Raw genomic sequence first — 18,802 nt, forward strand, 5'->3', positions numbered from 1 at the left:
TCCCATTGCCGGTCGCAGTGGAGTGGCAACCTCCAAAACGAAGGTGCTAGTTTGAGCATCGGAGGGCGCATTTGTGCTCCCCCTTCAATTAGGCGTGTGCACAAACCGGATGCATGACCAACGGCGATTTGGTGGTGACGTGTGCACTAACTCTCGGGAACTAGAATCTTCCGAGATCTTTTGAGATTCCTGTATGGAGTGCACACCCCTCTTCTTGGCAATTAATGGGAGGTGATGGTGGAGAATCCAGAGCAGAGGGGTAGAGATGATGGCAAGCTATGTTGTGGGAGCCTTGTTGTTACTCATAGTGGCAGGGTGGGTGCATAACTCCAATCCGTCACTGTGGGACTTAGATTTTCTTCAAAAACCAAGCTTGAGTTTTCATGGAAGAGATGGAGGTTCAATCTCTTCCAAGTTCCTTGAACATTCAACTTCATCTTCTTCATCATCTTCTTCTTCTTCTCCTTCCAACAACACCATAGCTCACCACCTTCACCAGCTCACCCTCAACCCTCACCCCTCTGGCTCCCCCCACAACCTTGCCTCTGCCCTCTACGTGCTCAATTGCCTCTCCTCTTATGGCTTCCATGCCAGCTTCCGAGATTACAATGTCCTCCTCTCCTTCCCTTCCTCCCGTTCCTTGTCTGTCTCCCTCCCTGATGGCTCCCTCCTCCATTCCTCCCTCCAAGAAGCTCAATTCCCCCAAGATCCTTACTCTTCCCACCCTGATATCCTCCCTTCCTTCCATAGTTACTCCCCCTCCTCCTCTGTCGTCTCCCAGGCCGTCTATGTTAATTATGGAACTTCTGCAGATTACCAGACCCTGCGAGAATTGGGCATTCCAATCGATGGCGCCATTGTCGTCGCTCGATATGGAAAGATTTACAGAGGCGACATCGTCGCTCTCGCTGCTAAAGAGGGCGCTGCCGCTGCTCTCATCTACAGTGACCCAATGGATTATGCGGCCAATGGCACTTCTGGTTTCTACCCGGATTCTCAATGGCTGCCGCCCAGCGGCGTGCAGCGAGGGACTGTTTTCCAAGAGGTCGGGGATCCCCTCACTCCTGGCTGGCCTAGTACCTCCTATGCAGAGAGATTGTCCATCCAAGATCCGGCGACCAACTTACCATCTATTCCTTCCCTTCCAATTTCCGCCCAAGACGCTCTGCCCATCTTGAAGTCACTGGAAGGACCTGTAGCGCCTCTTTCCTGGCACGGGGCACTTGATTTGCCGGCTTACCGTGTAGGGAGAGGCCCCTCGACAGTGAATTTTTCTTACGTAGTAAGTGCTGTAAAATTTTTGCCTATGTTTTTCAGCTTACATTTTACTGCAACAAACAAAGACGCAATTATAAGGTGTGCGAGTTTGCACTTCCGCGGGTCCTCTGCCACTACGCGCCTGTGTGTTTTGGTGTGCGTGTATATACACATGCATATGTGTGTTGTCTACACGTATGCATGTGTGATATTCCAAGGGGTTGTGGTAGGTCATGAGTCTCTAAAAGTCGTGTCCAAGGGTGGTAATCCAAGAGGTAAGGATAGTCCAAGAGTCCAAGGGTGTTAATCGAAGAGGTAGTCCAAGAGTCCAAGGGTGACATGTGGCATAGTCCAAGAGCACGTGGTAGTCTAGGAGTCCAATGGTGTCATGAGCTTGTGGTAGTTCAAGGGTGGTAGTCCCAAGATCCCGTGGTAGTCTAAGGGTCCAAGGGTGGTAGTGCAAGAGCTTGTGGTAATTCATGAGTCCGTAAAAGGCCAAGAGTCCAAGGGTGAAAATCCAAGAGGTAGTGATAGTTCAAGGGTGGCTCGTGGCAGCATTTCCTAAGCTCCAACCTGTGTCAAAAACCGTAGTCTTTTTTTTGGGGTTTGTGGCTGAAGCTAGGATCTGCTCTGCGAATGTGCAGTTTTAATTACGTGTTTGCAACAGATAGTATGGCCTTGCCATGAATGCTTTGTATTGTTTAAATCATTCATTGACGTAACATTACCTGTCTTTCTCAGGGTAACCAGACCATCGCCACTATACGCAATGTTTTTGCTGTAATGAGAGGATCCGACGAACCTGACAGGTGAACATCCCTTCCTATCCCTTGTTTTGTGAGTCAGGCTAGTCCAAGAATGCTTTAGAATGAAGCCCATCATTGTCCCATGGGTTGAACTATTATGAAAGACCTAACGTGTAGATATAAGGGGCCTATTTCCATTGCACTATTGAATTTCATGTAGTAATGGCATTTCATACTTGTGAGTTTATATCTACTGAGTGGCAGTTTTGCATTGATCTAGAGTTGGTCTCTTGCATACTGTCTTTACACTTTTGACTGCTGGGCAATAGGCAGTGATACATGCTAGAGGATTAGAGCATGTAGGCTTCTTGCAACTTTGGAACTGCATTTGGGAGGAGGTGACAGGAAGGGGCCCCCAACGTTTGATCAGCGTTGCAAATGGCATTGGCTATGGAGAGTTTGGAACATAGTTACAGGAAACGGAAACAGAAATGGAGGAAAACAAAACAGGAAAACAGCACATCAACAAGGGGTTTTAAGGGGAGGGAAAAAGGGGCACCATTCAAGTATATTTAGTAAAATGGCAATTGCTAGTACTCATATTTGAGAATACATAACAAAGAGAGTCAAGAAGCAAAGTTGCAAACATGTCAGATGATTCCAGGAAGGGATGCAACTGGCAAGACTGGGGAAGTTAAAAGGGGGAAAAGCACTGACACAGGGGGACTAGGAGAAGCAATGAGAGGGAGGGACAAACCAGCGTATTAACCTCCACGGGAGGCCTCGCGGGCCTATGGGACAAAGTACACAGAAAAGCGAACTCATACAAACCTCAGTGGGCTGAAGCAAAGGGCGTGCTAGGGCCCTTGCTGAGTAACTAATCTATGCTAACAAAAAGCATAATCATGAATAGAAATAGTCAACTACAACTGCAACTGCATTGTGGACCAGATCAATCTATCCAGTATCAGGTACAAACTGAAAAACCAGTCAGTCTCAGAGTTGGGACTCAGAAACAGAATCAGAATCAGAGAGAGAGATGCATACAAAAAACCTGTGCAAAGGTTGGAGGGTTTTTACTCTTCAGGTGGCAGCACCGCTGTGACTCTTGTGAAACACCTTGAGCCCCTTTTATGTGTTTGTGCTTCTCATGAGGGTTTTGGTGGTTGCTTCAGGTATGTGCTTCTTGGAAATCATAGAGATGCTTGGACGTTTGGAGCAGTTGATCCAAACAGTGGAACAGCAGTTTTACTTGAAGTATGCATATTTCCCTGTAGACATGCTTTATTTTGTTTTGAAACTCAGTGAAATGTATTCTTTAAAATTGGAGAGTAAGACTTTTTTGATAACATCATAAATGGGCCTCATCGAACATCTATCCTTGCCTTGTGACATGCAGGTTGCTCGAAGGTTTGGCATGCTGCAAAGACAAGGTTGGCGGCCACGGAGAACTGTCTATTTTTGTAACTGGGATGCTGAAGAGTATGGCTTGGTTGGTATTTTCATCTTTCTTGGACAAGGAACTCATTAATATGAAATTGCCCGTGAAATGGGGCAATCATGCCTCGTTTTTTCTGGACTGGATACCTCCAAAGCTGGACACAATAGTATTTTACTTGGCAAAGTAGTGAGTTTAAATCTGCAACTCTTATAGCATTTTTGAATATTCGCAACAAATTTTTTAACTACTTACCTGGTTCTGATCCTCAAATTAATGGTTCCGGTATCATAGTGAAGGTACATTAGGGATGTCATAGTAGCTAGTCCCTGCTATGCGTGATGGAGTTTATGGTTTTCAATCTTATGAGTGACTATCGTGAGATTGAAACTCACTATGTTGTGTTTTTAGAGGATAAGTTTGGGAATGTTCCTAGATTCATCTAGGTATATGCTTCTGCCGTATTAGCAGACATGCAAATTTCACCTTGTGAAGTTGTTGTCCAAGTTGCGGCCTGCTAGTATTGCGATAATTGTTTCTATGTTAAATGGTGTGTTGCCCTATCAGCTAGATTTAGATGCTCATTTGGGAGAGACTAAAATGAAATCGTTTAGACTTCACAAGCAGTTGTAGCTTGAATGAAGAGATTTTGGACTACTTTTTGATTAGCCTTCTCCTTTAGTGCTAGCCTTCGTCATGGCTGAGTCTGCCCTTCGCCTCTGGAGTGCCGACAGAAACTCAGTACAAAAACTTTGTATAAATGGATGCTCAAGTATGTGTGGGTGTGTGGATTTGTATGTGTGAGAGCATATTTTTATACTATGGTCTACACCCATTGTTGGGTGTTGATGACGTCAATGGGGATGTCATAGTAGCTAGTCCTTGCTATGCATGATGGAGTTTATGGTTTTCAATATTATGAATGACTATCGTGAGATTGAAACTGCACTATGTTGTGTTTTTAGAGGATGAGTTTGGGAATGTTCCTGGATTCATCTAGGTACATTAGTGTTCAAATGTTGAATTATAAAGTCTGGAATGCCAAACTTTTATTTTTCTTATTGATCTAACAATGGGGTTTTCCAAGAAGTCTGGACTCATTCGAAACCCAGAAAGTATTGTCTCATGCTTGGACACCAATGAGAACATAAGCATTGCAACTTGCAATGCTAATTGGTTAGTTTTAAGTTCTTCCAAATTTTCCTTTCTCTTGGCCCTTGGGTTTTCTGTGCCGTTTCTTTCTTTATATATATATTTCCTTCCCTTTGTCTATCTGTGCTCTGTTTGTTATGTTATTGGGTTTGATTCAATTATTTCGTCTTTAAAAAAAAATCTCAATCTGCAAGATTAGATTTGTTGGAGTCTTATGAAGGATTTATGTTGAAACAAGGGCGGGAGTTAGCGTGAAAGGATTGTAAGCATGAGACTACAGGGAGAGGAGGTGGTTATTACGGAATATGTTGGAATCCTTGGGTAAATTCTGGATGATTGACCCCAATCTTGGGGCCATCCTGAACTATGCTGGCTGGCACCTACAGCTCTGGCAGGGCTAGCAAGAGACAAAGTGGGAACCTGTTGGGTGGCCTTGGTTTGTTCAACTGGAGGACTATCACGTGACTCCGTCCCTATAGGATGCAAAGACATGCTAGCGGGTGCATGTAATTTAGTCATTAGCGGCTAGAGAAGGGAATGTATAGCCTTGAGGCAGATAGTCGGTACTAGTAGGTATTGTAGTCAAGGTGCAGGAGAATCAGGTTATGTACTCCCTTCGTTATAGAGCAGTCAGTCAGGATTGACAATGTTGTGGTCCTGGCTATCTTCATTATATCTCATTCTTGGCAGGAAAATAGGAGCAGCAGCAGAAGACAATCCTAGAGGCGTGGACTAGGTGACCAAAACTTGAGAAATAGTAGCAGGGTCGACAACCCAAACAGGAGAGAGTCGAGCCTAATTCAACAGGTTGTCCATTTAGGGAAGGCCGGCCAGATTCAGAGGTCTGCCCTGGGTACACCAGAAGTCTCATTAAAGGGCACATCAGGCACCATTCCTCAGTCTCCCCCAGCTCTTGCAGCTTGAGATTTCCCCTTCTCATGAGCTCCCTATTCTCACAGATGTCCAGTGAAATGTGGAGGTATCTTTTTCAGCCAAAGGAACTCTCCCGCTGCAGTGGCAGGCAGTGGAGATAAGGGTTGCGGCAGAAATTGGCAAGTTTCTGGGAGACTCAGCTAGAGAGCAGCAGCCCCTCAGTCCTTAAGGAGGCTGCAGATCTTGCACAGACAAGGAGTTCCCATTCAGTTCCAATTGTAAATTTTTTTGTCAATGCAGTCAGTGGGCAAGTTAACTTCAGTTGTTGTCAAGCTCTCTTATGGTCTTTGCTTCCACTCAGTTATATCAGTAGTTGGTGAGCTTCTCACAAGGGCCCAAATCCCAACCTCTTCGCTCACATGAGGATTGGGCAATGCATATAGCTAGCAAATTCTCAATGGTGCCCTTTAGACAAGCCACAATGGACATTACAGGGGCATTTTGCGCCATGATTGGAATCTTCACTTTGGGAGCCCTTACCTTACCTTACCTTACACGGGGTGGTGAATCCCTCCTTTTTGAGGTGGTGCTTGAGTTACTGGCATTTGCTGCCAACATTGCCAGGTGGCAGTCACAACTGTTGCAAAAGTCCTGATGACTTCTCAGGATTCTCCTTTCCTAAGAGTAAACTTTTGTTTTGAGCTATAAATCATGCACGCAAGGTCACTAATGTGGTCTATGCCAATTCTACAAAGAGTCTGCATAAGGAGGAGGCTCCCTCTTTGAAGAACAAGACATGTCATTGTCCCACTAGAAGTGTTATGCATGCCAGGAAATCAAAAGAGTTTGGGAGTCATCTTCACTCCAAACAAAAGAATGCCAATAGCTGAGGTCCCATGGGGATGAGCTCTTATAGACGATGCGTACATGCTAGATATTTGTGGTCTCCTGCCTATGACAATAATAAATATGTCTTTTGGAGTCATCTCTACGCCAAAGGCCCTCCAAAACATGGCCCATGTATGAGATGTTTTTGATCTCCGTGCACATTCTGGCGATTTGCAGCCTCTTGATTATCCTGGCGATGTAACTAAAGAAAGGAGGAGGTTGTTTCTCATCGACACCAGCTCACCAAGGGCCCATTGAAGCAACACACAAGTGCTATCTCTGGTTGCTACAGGTTTTGAAGTCCAAGTTTCAATACAAATATTGCTGACAGGCTATTATGGGAGTCCCTTGTATAATTTAAAATTTTATCTTTTACAGAAAAAAAAGAAATGCTGCAGGTAGAGGAGGGATTTGCATTTCTTAGGAGAGAGCTTTGGAAATATTTACTGAGAGGGATTGATGTTCCTGTAGATGTAAGTTGGATTTTGAAAGACTCTATAGGCGTTGTAGAAGTCATATGATATTTCAACTCCACTACTATGAGATAGCCACTATTTTCATAGAATGCCCAGTAATGGGAGTAGAACTTTGTGTTGACATATACTTGCACATCCCATACAAAAGAGCAGACATTTATACAAAGATGCGGGTATTGACTTTCAAATAAAGAACCAGAGATACTGGGCACTAGTTTGATATTTATAACCTCAAACTTTGTGATGGATTACAACCGTGAGAATATCATTTAACCTCTAGCAAGGACGTTTCTATACCTTATATTTTTTCACAAGATGCCTTCTGGACTCTTCTCTTGGACTATGGCACTGTATCAATTTTGTCTCATAGACCTTTTTGTCTTGTAGACATTAGTGAAAAATTATGCACACTTCACTCACTCAATCATTATCTTCCATCACATATATACCTCCATAAGACTAGAACACATCTAATCTTACAAATTGATTGTTTTTTGTTTTTTTTTAATTTTAAGCTAAAACCCAATAACATAAAAAGGAAAAACACATATAGACAAAGGCAAATACACACACGAGCACGCACGCGCACACACACACACACACACACACATATATATAGAGAGAGAGAGAGGAACGCGTAAAACAAAATGAAAAATAAAAAATAAACATTAAAGATACAAAAAGATTGATATAAGAAGTATTTACAAATTATTTTATTTTACTTTATTTTAAAAAAAAAAACATAAGTTCATGTGTGTATGTATGTGTGCATATGCATGTGCATGCATGTACAAATATGCATGTTTGCAGCTTTAAGAAACAGAAACAAAACTTTAGAAAAGACAGTGGGCTTTCAAGCTCCCCATTAGACTTCTAATCTTCCGATCAATAATCCTAAACATACCAAAAGAAGATCTTCCGAAGACATAATCACTAGAATGCAAAACAGTTCGAACTTTCTTCATTACCTTTTTGAGATTATAGCTCTGATGTAGAAGCAAAAGTATCAAATTACTAAATTAGAAACAAAAGCGCTAATACTTGTGCATAGCCAAGAGAATATATGAAATTGAGATGCAATCACTCCATATTTAGCCATATCAGAAATAATTGATGTAGCGTGGGGCATTTTTATGATTTGTAAACAAGAATATTCTGGTTTTTTCCGTTTAGTGTGGAGTTTGGATGCCAAGATCTAAGAAGTTACAATCTACTCCACTTGCAGTGCAATTAAACTCACAAGAATTACGAGGCTAAATGCATCCACCATAGGCATGTGAATCTATATACATAGAGTCTTGGAAGTCTGGAAGATCTCTATAAAACGCTAATCTTACTAAGTTTATGTAATACTATAGGAAAAGTGTTAAGACATTATTAGACGTTGCATGAATTGAAACTTAAAAGTTTGCCAGAAATACTCCACAGTTAGTACCCATTGAAATTCCAACTATTCGTTGAAATGAAGACTCCACTAGAACTATGTAAAGCTTGTCCAAAAGAAAGTTTAACCAAGAACATACATCTTCAGCATCGACAATTTTGGTGTATCTTCTCCTCTTTAAATCAATGTCATTATGTTTAGATTTCAACAAACAAAAATCGAAATGTAAAGCTGATTTTTCAACTTTTCATGATTTGTATCTATCTTTATAAGATTTATAACTGAAAATTGTGAGATAGATTACTTATTCGAGACTTCAAATTTTCCAAAATGATTTTTGTATATAAAATGGTAAAATCGAAAGTTTGAAGCAAGAGAGGTGTAGACTTCTCTTCAACACTAAAAGAAGTGTTTGCGATGTGTGATGGGTTTGATGGTTTGTTATCTAGTGGTCGACAGCCGTGAGGCTCTAAACTGCACTTAAGTTTATCTTTTATGTAAGAATTCCAGCATGTTCCTGGATTCATCTATATATATACAAATTGTCTACAACAATGTCCTGAGGGCTGCACAGAGAGAGAGAGAGAGAGAGAGAGAGAGAGAGAGCAGACCTTCTTAATTGAATGCTGATTGGCAAGGTGCTCTTTCATTCTTCCAGATTGGCTCCACTGAGTGGGTGGAGGAAAATAATGGCTTACTTTCAGCAAGAGCAGTTGCTTACTTGAATGTGGATTCTGCAGTGGCTGGCCCTGGTTTCTTTGCTTCAGCGACACCACAACTTGATGGCCTTTTGAAGAAGATAACCCAAATGGTTTCTTTCAGCTGCTATTCAGAAAGAATGTGATATTTTTGCATGTACAGCCTGAGATGTGACTGAACACTTTAAAGTTGCAAACGGATGACTACAATGTAATTGCTAATTACAGGTTAGGGATCCTGATGGAGATGATACTACCATTTATGATTCTTGGGTCAAGTCGAGCCAGTCTTCCTCTCTGGTATGCTCTCTGTAGATACCTAATGTTCTTTATGTCAGCTAAGAGCGGCATCTGCATGTCATAATCTTTACTGATTGCTTGATGGTACTGCACAGGTCTGCCTTAAATTGCAAATTATTGGCCACATCAAAATGATACTAAAAACTGACTTTATGGTATATATGATCTTGAGCTTTCTCATTTGGTTACAGATTGGAAGGCTAGGAGGGACAGGATCAGATTATGCACCTTTTCTGCAGCATGCAGGTGTACCTGCGATAGACTTATCTTTTGGAGGAAGTAAGTATTGTTTCAGACATTTGAGTAGGTTACAAATTCAAATGGTGATTTTAAGTGCACAATGGTTTGGTTCTCTTGTTGTGCACACTTTGTGTAAACTGATCAAAGCTACGAGTACTGTCTTCTTTTCTGCAGGTTATCCGGTTTACCATTCAACTTATGACAACTATAACTGGATGGTCAAATTTGGAGATCCATTCTTCCATCGGCATGTAGCAAGTACTATCTAATCTCTCAGTTTGGATAAGGGAGAAATATGGAGTGCATTTTAGTACCTAGAGTGTTTTTTATTGTTAGGGTATTTTTTGGCTGATTCTACCTGTTATCAGTGCTGAACTGAGGAAACCAAAATAGAGGTTGTGTTCATGAAAAGCATGCCTTTTTATGTGTGTGGCCTGCACTTATGGGGCGCAAGTAGGGATCTGATAGCGCGTAGTCTGCATGTGATGGAGCTCAAGTTTCATATCTATCCAACAGTATTCTCATGAAGTCATCAGTCATTCCTTCTGTTCAACATTGCAGTGGCAGAAGTCTGGGGATTGCTTACTCTTGAACTTGTTGACGGTGTAATACTCCCTTTTGACTATGAGGCCTATGCAACTGAACTGCAGGTATGCTAATGTCTTAAAGCCTGCCAAATTAAACCTCTGAGAATAGTTTTTTACAAATTTGTATTGAAATTTGTTCCTCGTTTAATATCTAACAATGAAGGGTGGAGAATCATAAACCCATGAATTGGAGTGTGAAGGACATAGCTGATAGGATAAAACGTAAAGGTTTATGCAGAGACCCTGGATGGTGAACTCAGATCTGGAGGGTCTTTCCATAATGTGACTGTAGAACCTCTTTACTTTGCCATTTCGGACCTCCTTGATGCTGCCCATTGTATTTTGCACGAAATGAAGGCATGTTTTTCAAATCAATTCAATGTATTTGAATGGGAGTATATGCTTTCCACAAAGTCTGTTAGAGATATGCAGCTTATTAAATTCTTTGATTCAGTTGCTCACTTGTGCTGGTGCTCATCAAAGAGGATCATTGAAGGGCGTGTTAAAGCAAAGAAGTTTAAATGACCGCCTCTTACTAGCTGAACGTGCCTTTTTAGATCCTGAGGGTTTGCCCAGGGGGGCTTGGTACAAGCATATGGTATGATCTGTTTATGCTGTCTATGTTTTCTGATGCGTACTGAAATTTGACATGTCAGTGCATTTCAAATCACAATATCTGCCAATACAGTCAACTAATTTGTAACCAGGGTTTTTTGATAGAACATAATCTCATTTACATGTTTGTTTCAGGTCTATGGGCCCACTACAAACAATGACTATGCTTCAATGTCTTTCCCTTCTATAGTGGATGCATTATATGCTGCAAATATTGCCAATAATTCAATGAGTTGGTCAGTTGTGGAGCACGAAATCTGGAGGGTGGCTCGAGCAATATCTCGTGCAGCATTAGCTTTAAGAGGAGAGCTTACTTGAAATGTGTGAGGAAATTGTTACAATTTTCTTGCCACATTGGAAGGTGCACACTGCAACGAAGCTTCATGTAAATAGGTCGCATAGGATATTTGCAATTTTTCGACAGTACATGTGCCGATTTGATCTCTTCCACAACCTGTTCATGATGAACACAGCATGTTTATCAGGCTGATAAGTCACATCAGCATCAAATTTCCTACATTTCGTTGTGTATTCCCAATTGAGTGTGCATATGAAAGAGGCCAGCTCCATAGAAAAACAATAAATACACCTTACTATGGTTCAGTTCTAGGAGATGGTTCAGTGACTCTTATGCTCCAAGATCAGTGCTTTGAATGCTCTTTGCAATAGGGTATCATTATACTGTAAGCTCTAGAGTTCTGATTCTCAAGCCTCTCTATATCTCATGCTTCTGAAACTGTTAGCTCATACCTAGTTGATCGGCTTGACTTGACCTGATTGCACTACCACTCACCAAATCTTGAATGCTCTTCAACCGATCAGTTAGCTTTGAACATAAGGGATGCTAGCAAGCATGGTTGACACGCCGATCACGTTCGATACTTACCGTTGGATTTAGTACGGTACTAAAAGAACTAAAAAATATTGGGCTTATGTTCGATACAAAAAAAAAGAGATATTTTAGAGTTTTAGAGTAAGTTGAAACACGAACATGTCCATGACTTGATTCTTGAAAGTTGAAACACAAACATTCTACATGTTGCATAGGTGTAATTTGTAAAACTTAAAAGGATCGAAGATATATCATCATTGATGATTCATGTCAAAAGGATTGAAGATATATCATTACAAATAGTAGCGCGTCGTGACTTGTGACATAAAGTAGTGAGTACAAAAAGAGGGACCAAGGTCTAATATAGATGCAAAAAGTTTTACAAAAATCTTTAGTACAATCTCTATTTCAGCTTGTCTTTGCCACTCTTTCAAGAATGACAATGGATCGGAGAGGCAACCCGTGGCTTGGACAAGAGTGGCTTGCCTCCTCCTTGGTGCATCACTTGTCTTCATTCTCTTTGATGCCGTATCGTAGGACATAGCAGTCCCAATGGAGACAATAGAGACGGATTGAGAGACCTCATTCTCCGCTTTGGATGAGGAAATGTTCGGGCACACTATCTCCTCATGCCATAGAAGACTTCTTCCTTTGTTTCAAGGGTAAGTACTTTTGATAATAATCTGGAAAAATGTCATCGGGAATCCTCGTGCGTGGTCCGCATTGCCTACCCAACTTACACAAATGGATAAGAAGGCGGGTCACTCTACTAGTTTGGACCTTGGGGCAATACTTGCAACTCCACTTGCAAACATTGGACTTCTCTTTCACTCTCTCAAAGTAAGCATAGTGCAAGAAAAAGGCTTCATGAATATTTGATGGCAGCGGGAGAGAGAGAGAGAGAGAGAGAGAGAGAGAGAGAGAAGGATGGAGAGGCTTGAATCTTGATGCTTGGAGAAAGGGAGAGAGATGGAGAAAGAGAGAGATGGAGATGGAGAGGAGCTTGATGGAGAGGGAGGAAGAGGGAGATGGGGAGGGAGCTTGATGGAGAGGCCCCAGGGAGATGGAGAGAAGCTTGATGGAGAGGGAGATGGAGACGGAGACGGAGGGGGAGTTTGATGGAGAGGGAGAGGAAGATGGAGATGGAGGGAGAGCTTGATGGAGAGGCTTGAGGGAGTTGGAGAGAGAGATTGATGGAGAGAGAGAGCTTGAAGAAGAGGGAGTGTGATGGAGATGGAGGAATGATGGAGGAGAGGGATGAAGGGGGAGCTTGATGGAGAGGAAGAGGGAGAGGGAGAGGGAGAGGTGGGTAGCGGGTTGCTTGATGGCTAGGGAGATGGAGAGGAAAGAGTGCTTGGTGAAGAAGGGGAGGGGTATATAAGGTTTGGAGGAGAGGCTGATCCCAAACGGTAAAAAACGGGAAAAAAATGGAAAAAAACGGACAGAAAATTAAAACCCTAATCGATCAAAACCCTAAAAAAACAATCGACCGTACGGAAACGTTCCCTACATCGAACTTAGGCAACCTTGCTAGCAAGGTCGATTCTCTTGACTACCCTCGTGTTACAAGAAGGATTGAACATATAAGAGGATGCATAGGTCAGGTCTTTCCAAGGAAGTCCATCCTGGAGGGTGAACCTCGAGTGCCTCTTTCACACTTTTGTCTCTAGCTATTAATATTCTCTAGTCATAAAAATTTTCAGCACCGTATAACGAGGTGTCTTATGCAAAATCGCATATGACCAACAATGCTCTTAGCATCTAGGCCAAACAAAATCAATGTGTTGGATGTTAGATGTTTGTGTGGGACAATGTAATGCATGGGACCCCTAGCTCTTAGCATCTAGGCTAAACAAAATCAATGTGTTGGATGTTAGATGTTTGTGTGGGACAATGCAATGCATGGGACCCCTATTGGGAAGAAGTTGAAAATGAATCAGAAAACTTCTCTCTAAGATCTCACAGATTCCCATGTAGCTCATCCACTCATGCATCCTTCCATTGGGTTTGCAAGCTCATCAATCTCTCTATTCATAGCTTTTTATTGTGAAAGCCCAAATCGCCTTTGGCTCATGTAGAACTTATTCTTATAAATTAAGCAATTGCAATATCTCCTTATGTGACATGTAACATGACCCAATCGCTCTTTCAATTTATTAATATGAAAGATTAAATGTATCTGACTAGAAGATGATTGCAATTTTTATGTAATCGTAAAGCATACATCCCAAAGACATTGTTGTCACATTTTCAAGACTCTTGAATCTTTAGAATTTTAAGGTTTGACATGACACCTTTTGGTACTCTAGGAGTACAATGTTGGTTAGCATAGAATTTAGCCATTTGATGTGGTTTTATTTATCGCCTAGTAATCTTTGCATTCCACGTTGATAATGTAGAATAAATAGCTTTCCCAAATCTCAAACCAGATGTGCACCAACAGCTTCAATTGATGTCCATATACCATCATGAATGTATGGTTGACTGCTCAATAGTGTGGTAAATAAACTCTATCAATCATAATAATTTGCCAATCAGATCAATGACAACAAGCATTTGTGCTTACTGCATCTTTCAATCTTTTGTTAGTGCTATTAGTTTGACCATTTGACTTGAAATGATAAAAGGAACTAAGGAATTCAATTTTTGGAACATTGTGCATTAATAATGACTTGTGAGCTTAAGAGTTAGCGTTTAAATTGGCATACCATACTCGCTATGAGCATTTCCACAAATATTTTAGCTGCTTGTCTCGTCACCAATTTTGGATAAATGTTGCCTTTTTTTGGCTAATCTACCCTTAGACTTATGAACTCTATAGAGATGCTACCTTTTCTTGTAAACAAGGTACAAGTTGGATGAAGCACCATAAAAAAGGTATGGGTGGTCGTTTGCCATTCAGTACATAGAGTTAGGGTCATCCTGTTGCCAGAATAACTATTGTGTGTAGAGTGAGATGGAAGCACCCGTTGTATCTTGATTAACAATTTGGCTAAGTAATACAAGATCTTTGTGCTCCATTTTGTTTTGTACCATTCTCATTGATTTCAATTCATTTCTAAATTGATCATGTCCCCTTGGCCCCCTTATGCTTCGTTTAGCCTGCAGTTGGTCATCATAAAGCAAGCCATCATTTGGTCATCCAAAAATGTCTATTTGTCCTAGCAAAGCATTTTCCTTAACCCGCACTATGTTCCTTGTGCCTTGACCTGGCTTTTTAGCTTTCTCGTCTCGTAGCCTCTGTCTACTTCTCTTGCAAGCCATGGCCATCTGCATGTTTCCATTGATGCCATGGCCACGATCAGTCTAGAATAGTCCCAGAGAACCTAGTTGGTGAGGCAACCAAAGAATAGAAGATAACTTACTCGAAAGAAGACAATGGCAAACCAAAGTCTGCGCAAAGTCACGTCGAGGTGCGTGCTGGTTGTAGGGCATTTGCGGGGCGGGGGCAAGTTGCAGGGACTTAATCTTCCAAGATTTGGTGGGTGGGAAGTGTGAAAATTCAAAATTTGCAGGAGTAGCGAAATTTCAGCCGCCAAATTTTCCCCCTCTGGCAATACACGCCAGCAAAATTGGATATCCCAAAAAAGTGCAATGTGGCCTAAAATGCTTTAAAATTCAAATAGGCCAAAGGGCACGCTATCGGATTTGATGCTGTGTATTATGAAATGCAATAACCTTTGGCATGCTTATGAGCCATATAGCAAGTAGGTGCATGGATAAAGGAAAAATTCAAAATTGTAAATAGTATTTGATTTATTGAAAGATCTTTGCACATGCACATTGCACTTTTCAACTTCTTCCATTTTAGGGTGAATCTAGATACCAATACTAACAACTATCAATGTTTTAAGACCACCATTGAGTAGTTCCACTAGTTTGGATTCGAAATTTTCAATCTGTTTTTGTTTTCAACAAATCAAAAAAACGTTATGGAGCGTGCCCTCAAATGGGTATGCATCACTTTAGCACAACATTAGAGGCCTGTTAACCCATGCCTTAATGTTCTCATTTAGGTGTGTCCTTGGGTTGAGGAGAAACTCACGTAGTGTACTTTTAAATGATTACTTGGTTGCATGTATGTATATAACAAAATTTTGATGTTTTTGAATAAATTGCTATATCCTATAGGCTTTAAGGTGCATGCTTCACATACAATAGCACTTGTAATGCTTTAACGGTCTCATTCCAAATCCTTATTCCATAATTTTTTCTCTCGTGTTCAAGTTTGGAATGTGTACTACAACTTGAAGACAAAGTTTATCGAATTCGGTTAAGAAATGCATAAGTTATGGGTCATGCAAGATAACTATATATAGAAAAGTCCATGAACCTCACCAAAAATGGCTACACCCAAGCAAACAATGACCCCAAAAGGCTGATCGATGATAGGTGGTCAGCGCTGTGTGAAGCAGTGTAGAGATGCACATGATGTAGTGCATAGCTGCCATGTGTTAAGCTCTGCGGTGTTCATAATAAATATATTGCATCTCATTATTATGTCAGTGTGGCATCATGATGTCGGAAAAATTCTCGACGAGAGTGTGGGTCCGCGCAAAATTCAAAATCTCACCCACAAGTGCATTGCATCGCGGTCCCAAAACGACCCCAAAAAAAGATTTGCGATTGGCTACACCCAAGAAAATGTTGACCCTGGTATGGATACGTAAAACAAGACTCAAAACCTAACAAAAGAGACAAGATTAACCATTCTTGAACCCTACATCTGAGATAGAAATTCACAAAATGAGACAAAAAAGAATGTTGAGACATCATAGACAATAGAGGTTTTAACAATTATTGATGTAGATGAAGGGTTTGTGGGTACATAAGAATGGACTATGATGAATGTTTAGGATAGGTTATCCTATTCACAAAAGTGATGAGGTAAGTATGGCACAATCTTGGAATGCAAGAGACTATTGATCATTAAACAGAACCATGTATTGGTGCTACGATAAAGACCAACAAAGGTGAATTGATATTGGTGAGGGCTATGCTAGATAAATATGTGGCTATAAGGATAGTAATGAGATTTGGTAAAAATATAGATTCAATGAAAAACCTTGACTGGGACATAAAACATGGAACCACATTGGATAAATTTGGAACCACTTGTATAGAAGGTATAAATTGAGATTTCAAGACTGTTTAGTCAAACATGTAGAACCAAAAGGAAAAAAAAACCAACAAAAGACTATAACGTTCCACTTAAAGGAATACTACTAAATAAAATGGATAAAGAGGAGACAAAGATTGAGGGTGAAGCCACAACTCTTGGTGTACTTCCATAATAATGCCTATTAAGATGATGCAACCCAATACTGGAGTACATGGAAAGGATGGCATAGAATTGAAACCAAGTGTACAAGACTTATAATAGTGGCAAGCTTACTATCCAATTTGGATACAAAAACACCTTCAAAAATAATGTTAAAAGATGTTGAGGAAGGAGTAGATTATGCATACATGCCACAATGATGGAGTGGTGGTGAAGGTGGTTGACTTTTGCAAAGCATTGAATCCCATGGACAAAACCAGATTTCTGATCAAAAGAATAATTACCCATTAAAAACTTTGAGAAAAGAGGACATTCCTTTTGGGAATATATTATGATTTTGGGCAACACTCGATTGAGTAAATGATGATACTTTAAGATATTGAATTTGTCCGTGAAGCTCTGTGAGCATTGTATAGGTACTATGATAAACTTTTTTTTAAAATGTTTTACTCCTTTGTCGAAACTTATGATACCATCCTTTGGAATAAGTTCTTATTTTTTTAACTTTAAATGTTGATAGGTTTCAAAGAGCTAGAGTCATGATGAGAACTATACAAAATTGGAATGCTCAAGGTTAACAAACATTTTACATGCAAAAACCATGAGGAGATTCCCATAATTAGACAAGCTAGCACATGCAAGGCAACAATGGGAAGCTTTTGGAAAACTAGCATAGCCAACAAAGGAACATGACCACAGTCATCCATGAGATGCACATATTCATATTTTGCTTTATATGTTTATGTTTTTCTTTGGTCTTACATGTTCTAATGGATCAAAATATCTTAAGTAATTTTCCATGATGGGGTGACAATAGAAATTAATAGAGGTTACAAAGTTGAGCCTTGACAAGGTCACATTCAAACATGGCATCCACAGATCATGTCTTTAGAAGAGATCTTTGCAAAGTGGATGGAAATAGGAAAAAACTCATATTTGGCCAATGCCCAACACATTTGTTTGATTGAGTTAGGAATTCCATTAGAGACAAAAAACCTAAGGATGCCATTAAAGACAAAGAGGATTTTGCAAACGTTAGGTAAGTACCATACAAAGCTTCTATTTGTGGAACCTTGGCTTGCTATTTAGAGAGACTATCTTAGGATAATATTTGAGAATTACAAGCTCGGATTATAAGCATGGATATTTTTATCGAAGCTATGCTTATATATTAATATAAAATCTTGGCAAAAGTTTATCGAGCTTGTTTTTTTAGGTTCGAAATATTGATAGGATGTCGTACACTTCTATACTTTTCTTTTGAATTTTGAAGTAAAAAATGTAAATCCTAGCAAAATTTTGATTTTTTTTGCAACAGAAAAGATTCAAATCCTGGCAATCTTTCAAACATTTTTTTAAAATTAGGGCATACAAACTTTCACCACCAATATTAAAGTTTAGCTTCTCAATGAAACTAACTTGAAAAAATCATCCATGATTAGAAAGCATAATGTTGTATTGAGGAACTCAAAGAAGAATGAAAGGTTGATAGATATGGAAGACACCTAAAGGAAGATGAAAGAAGATCAATTTCTCTAAGGAGCAATGGGATCATATCTTAGTATTCTCATTGGAGGACAGAGTCACAAAATTGGGATGTGATAGTAGGTAGTTAGTCATAGAAGTGGATAAAAAACACATTGAGCAAGATAGAGGCCTACACCATTGCTAGTTCTAGTGAACAAACATGATAGCCTCATGTTACACGTGACACACAGGGTTGACATGACCACTAGATTAAAACAAACCATGGATAATGTGTACAATGGGATCAAATTTTGGAAGTCATGTGCCAATGTTTTGAACAAGATAACCTGTGACAAATTTTTTGGGTCTTGTGGTCTGAAGATGAATCAAATCCTTCATGGAGTTAGGAAGGTTTTTCTTCTTTATTCACTCTCTTCAACTCCATTATTAGCACTCCCAATCTTTCTTTCCTAGATTTATTGAGGAATTAAATTTATTTGAATGTAGATGATTGTGTGAGGCAACAAAATTGGAATATAAAGTATAAATGGGGTTCAAATGACAACCC

The 18,802-nt window shown here is 40.3% G+C and overlaps 1 protein-coding gene across 1 annotated transcript; it reads left to right on the top strand.

Annotated features, from left to right (window-relative positions):
* Nucleotides 1-265: 265 nt before the first annotated feature.
* Nucleotides 266-11,247, top strand: LOC147902048 (putative glutamate carboxypeptidase LAMP1). The gene is made up of 12 exons (XM_087375154.1): nucleotides 266-1,282; nucleotides 1,999-2,066; nucleotides 3,179-3,260; nucleotides 3,403-3,495; nucleotides 8,873-9,025; nucleotides 9,141-9,212; nucleotides 9,404-9,491; nucleotides 9,627-9,710; nucleotides 10,014-10,102; nucleotides 10,268-10,396; nucleotides 10,494-10,637; nucleotides 10,790-11,247. The coding sequence occupies exons 1-12, from the start codon at nucleotides 266-268 to the stop codon at nucleotides 10,970-10,972; spliced, it is 2,202 nt and encodes a 733-aa protein (XP_087231280.1). The 3' UTR covers nucleotides 10,973-11,247.
* The last annotated feature ends 7,555 nt before the right edge of the window (nucleotides 11,248-18,802 follow it).

The sequence above is a fragment of the Dipteris shenzhenensis genome, chromosome 5, assembly GCF_047967505.1.
Source record: "Dipteris shenzhenensis isolate YYH24624 ecotype China chromosome 5, Dip_SZ_1.0, whole genome shotgun sequence".
Lineage (NCBI taxonomy): Eukaryota > Viridiplantae > Streptophyta > Polypodiopsida > Gleicheniales > Dipteridaceae > Dipteris > Dipteris shenzhenensis.

Bases quoted from the DNA above. Each gene is read 5' to 3' on its own strand.
- LOC147902048 (XM_087375154.1), top strand. From the start codon at position 266: ATGATGGCAAGCTATGTTGTGGGAGCCTTGTTGTTACTCATAGTGGCA. The intron at 9,213-9,403 runs GTATGCTCTCTG...ATTTGGTTACAG, and splicing joins CGAGCCAGTCTTCCTCTCTG to ATTGGAAGGCTAGGAGGGAC. The intron at 9,492-9,626 runs GTAAGTATTGTT...TCTTTTCTGCAG, and splicing joins AGACTTATCTTTTGGAGGAA to GTTATCCGGTTTACCATTCA.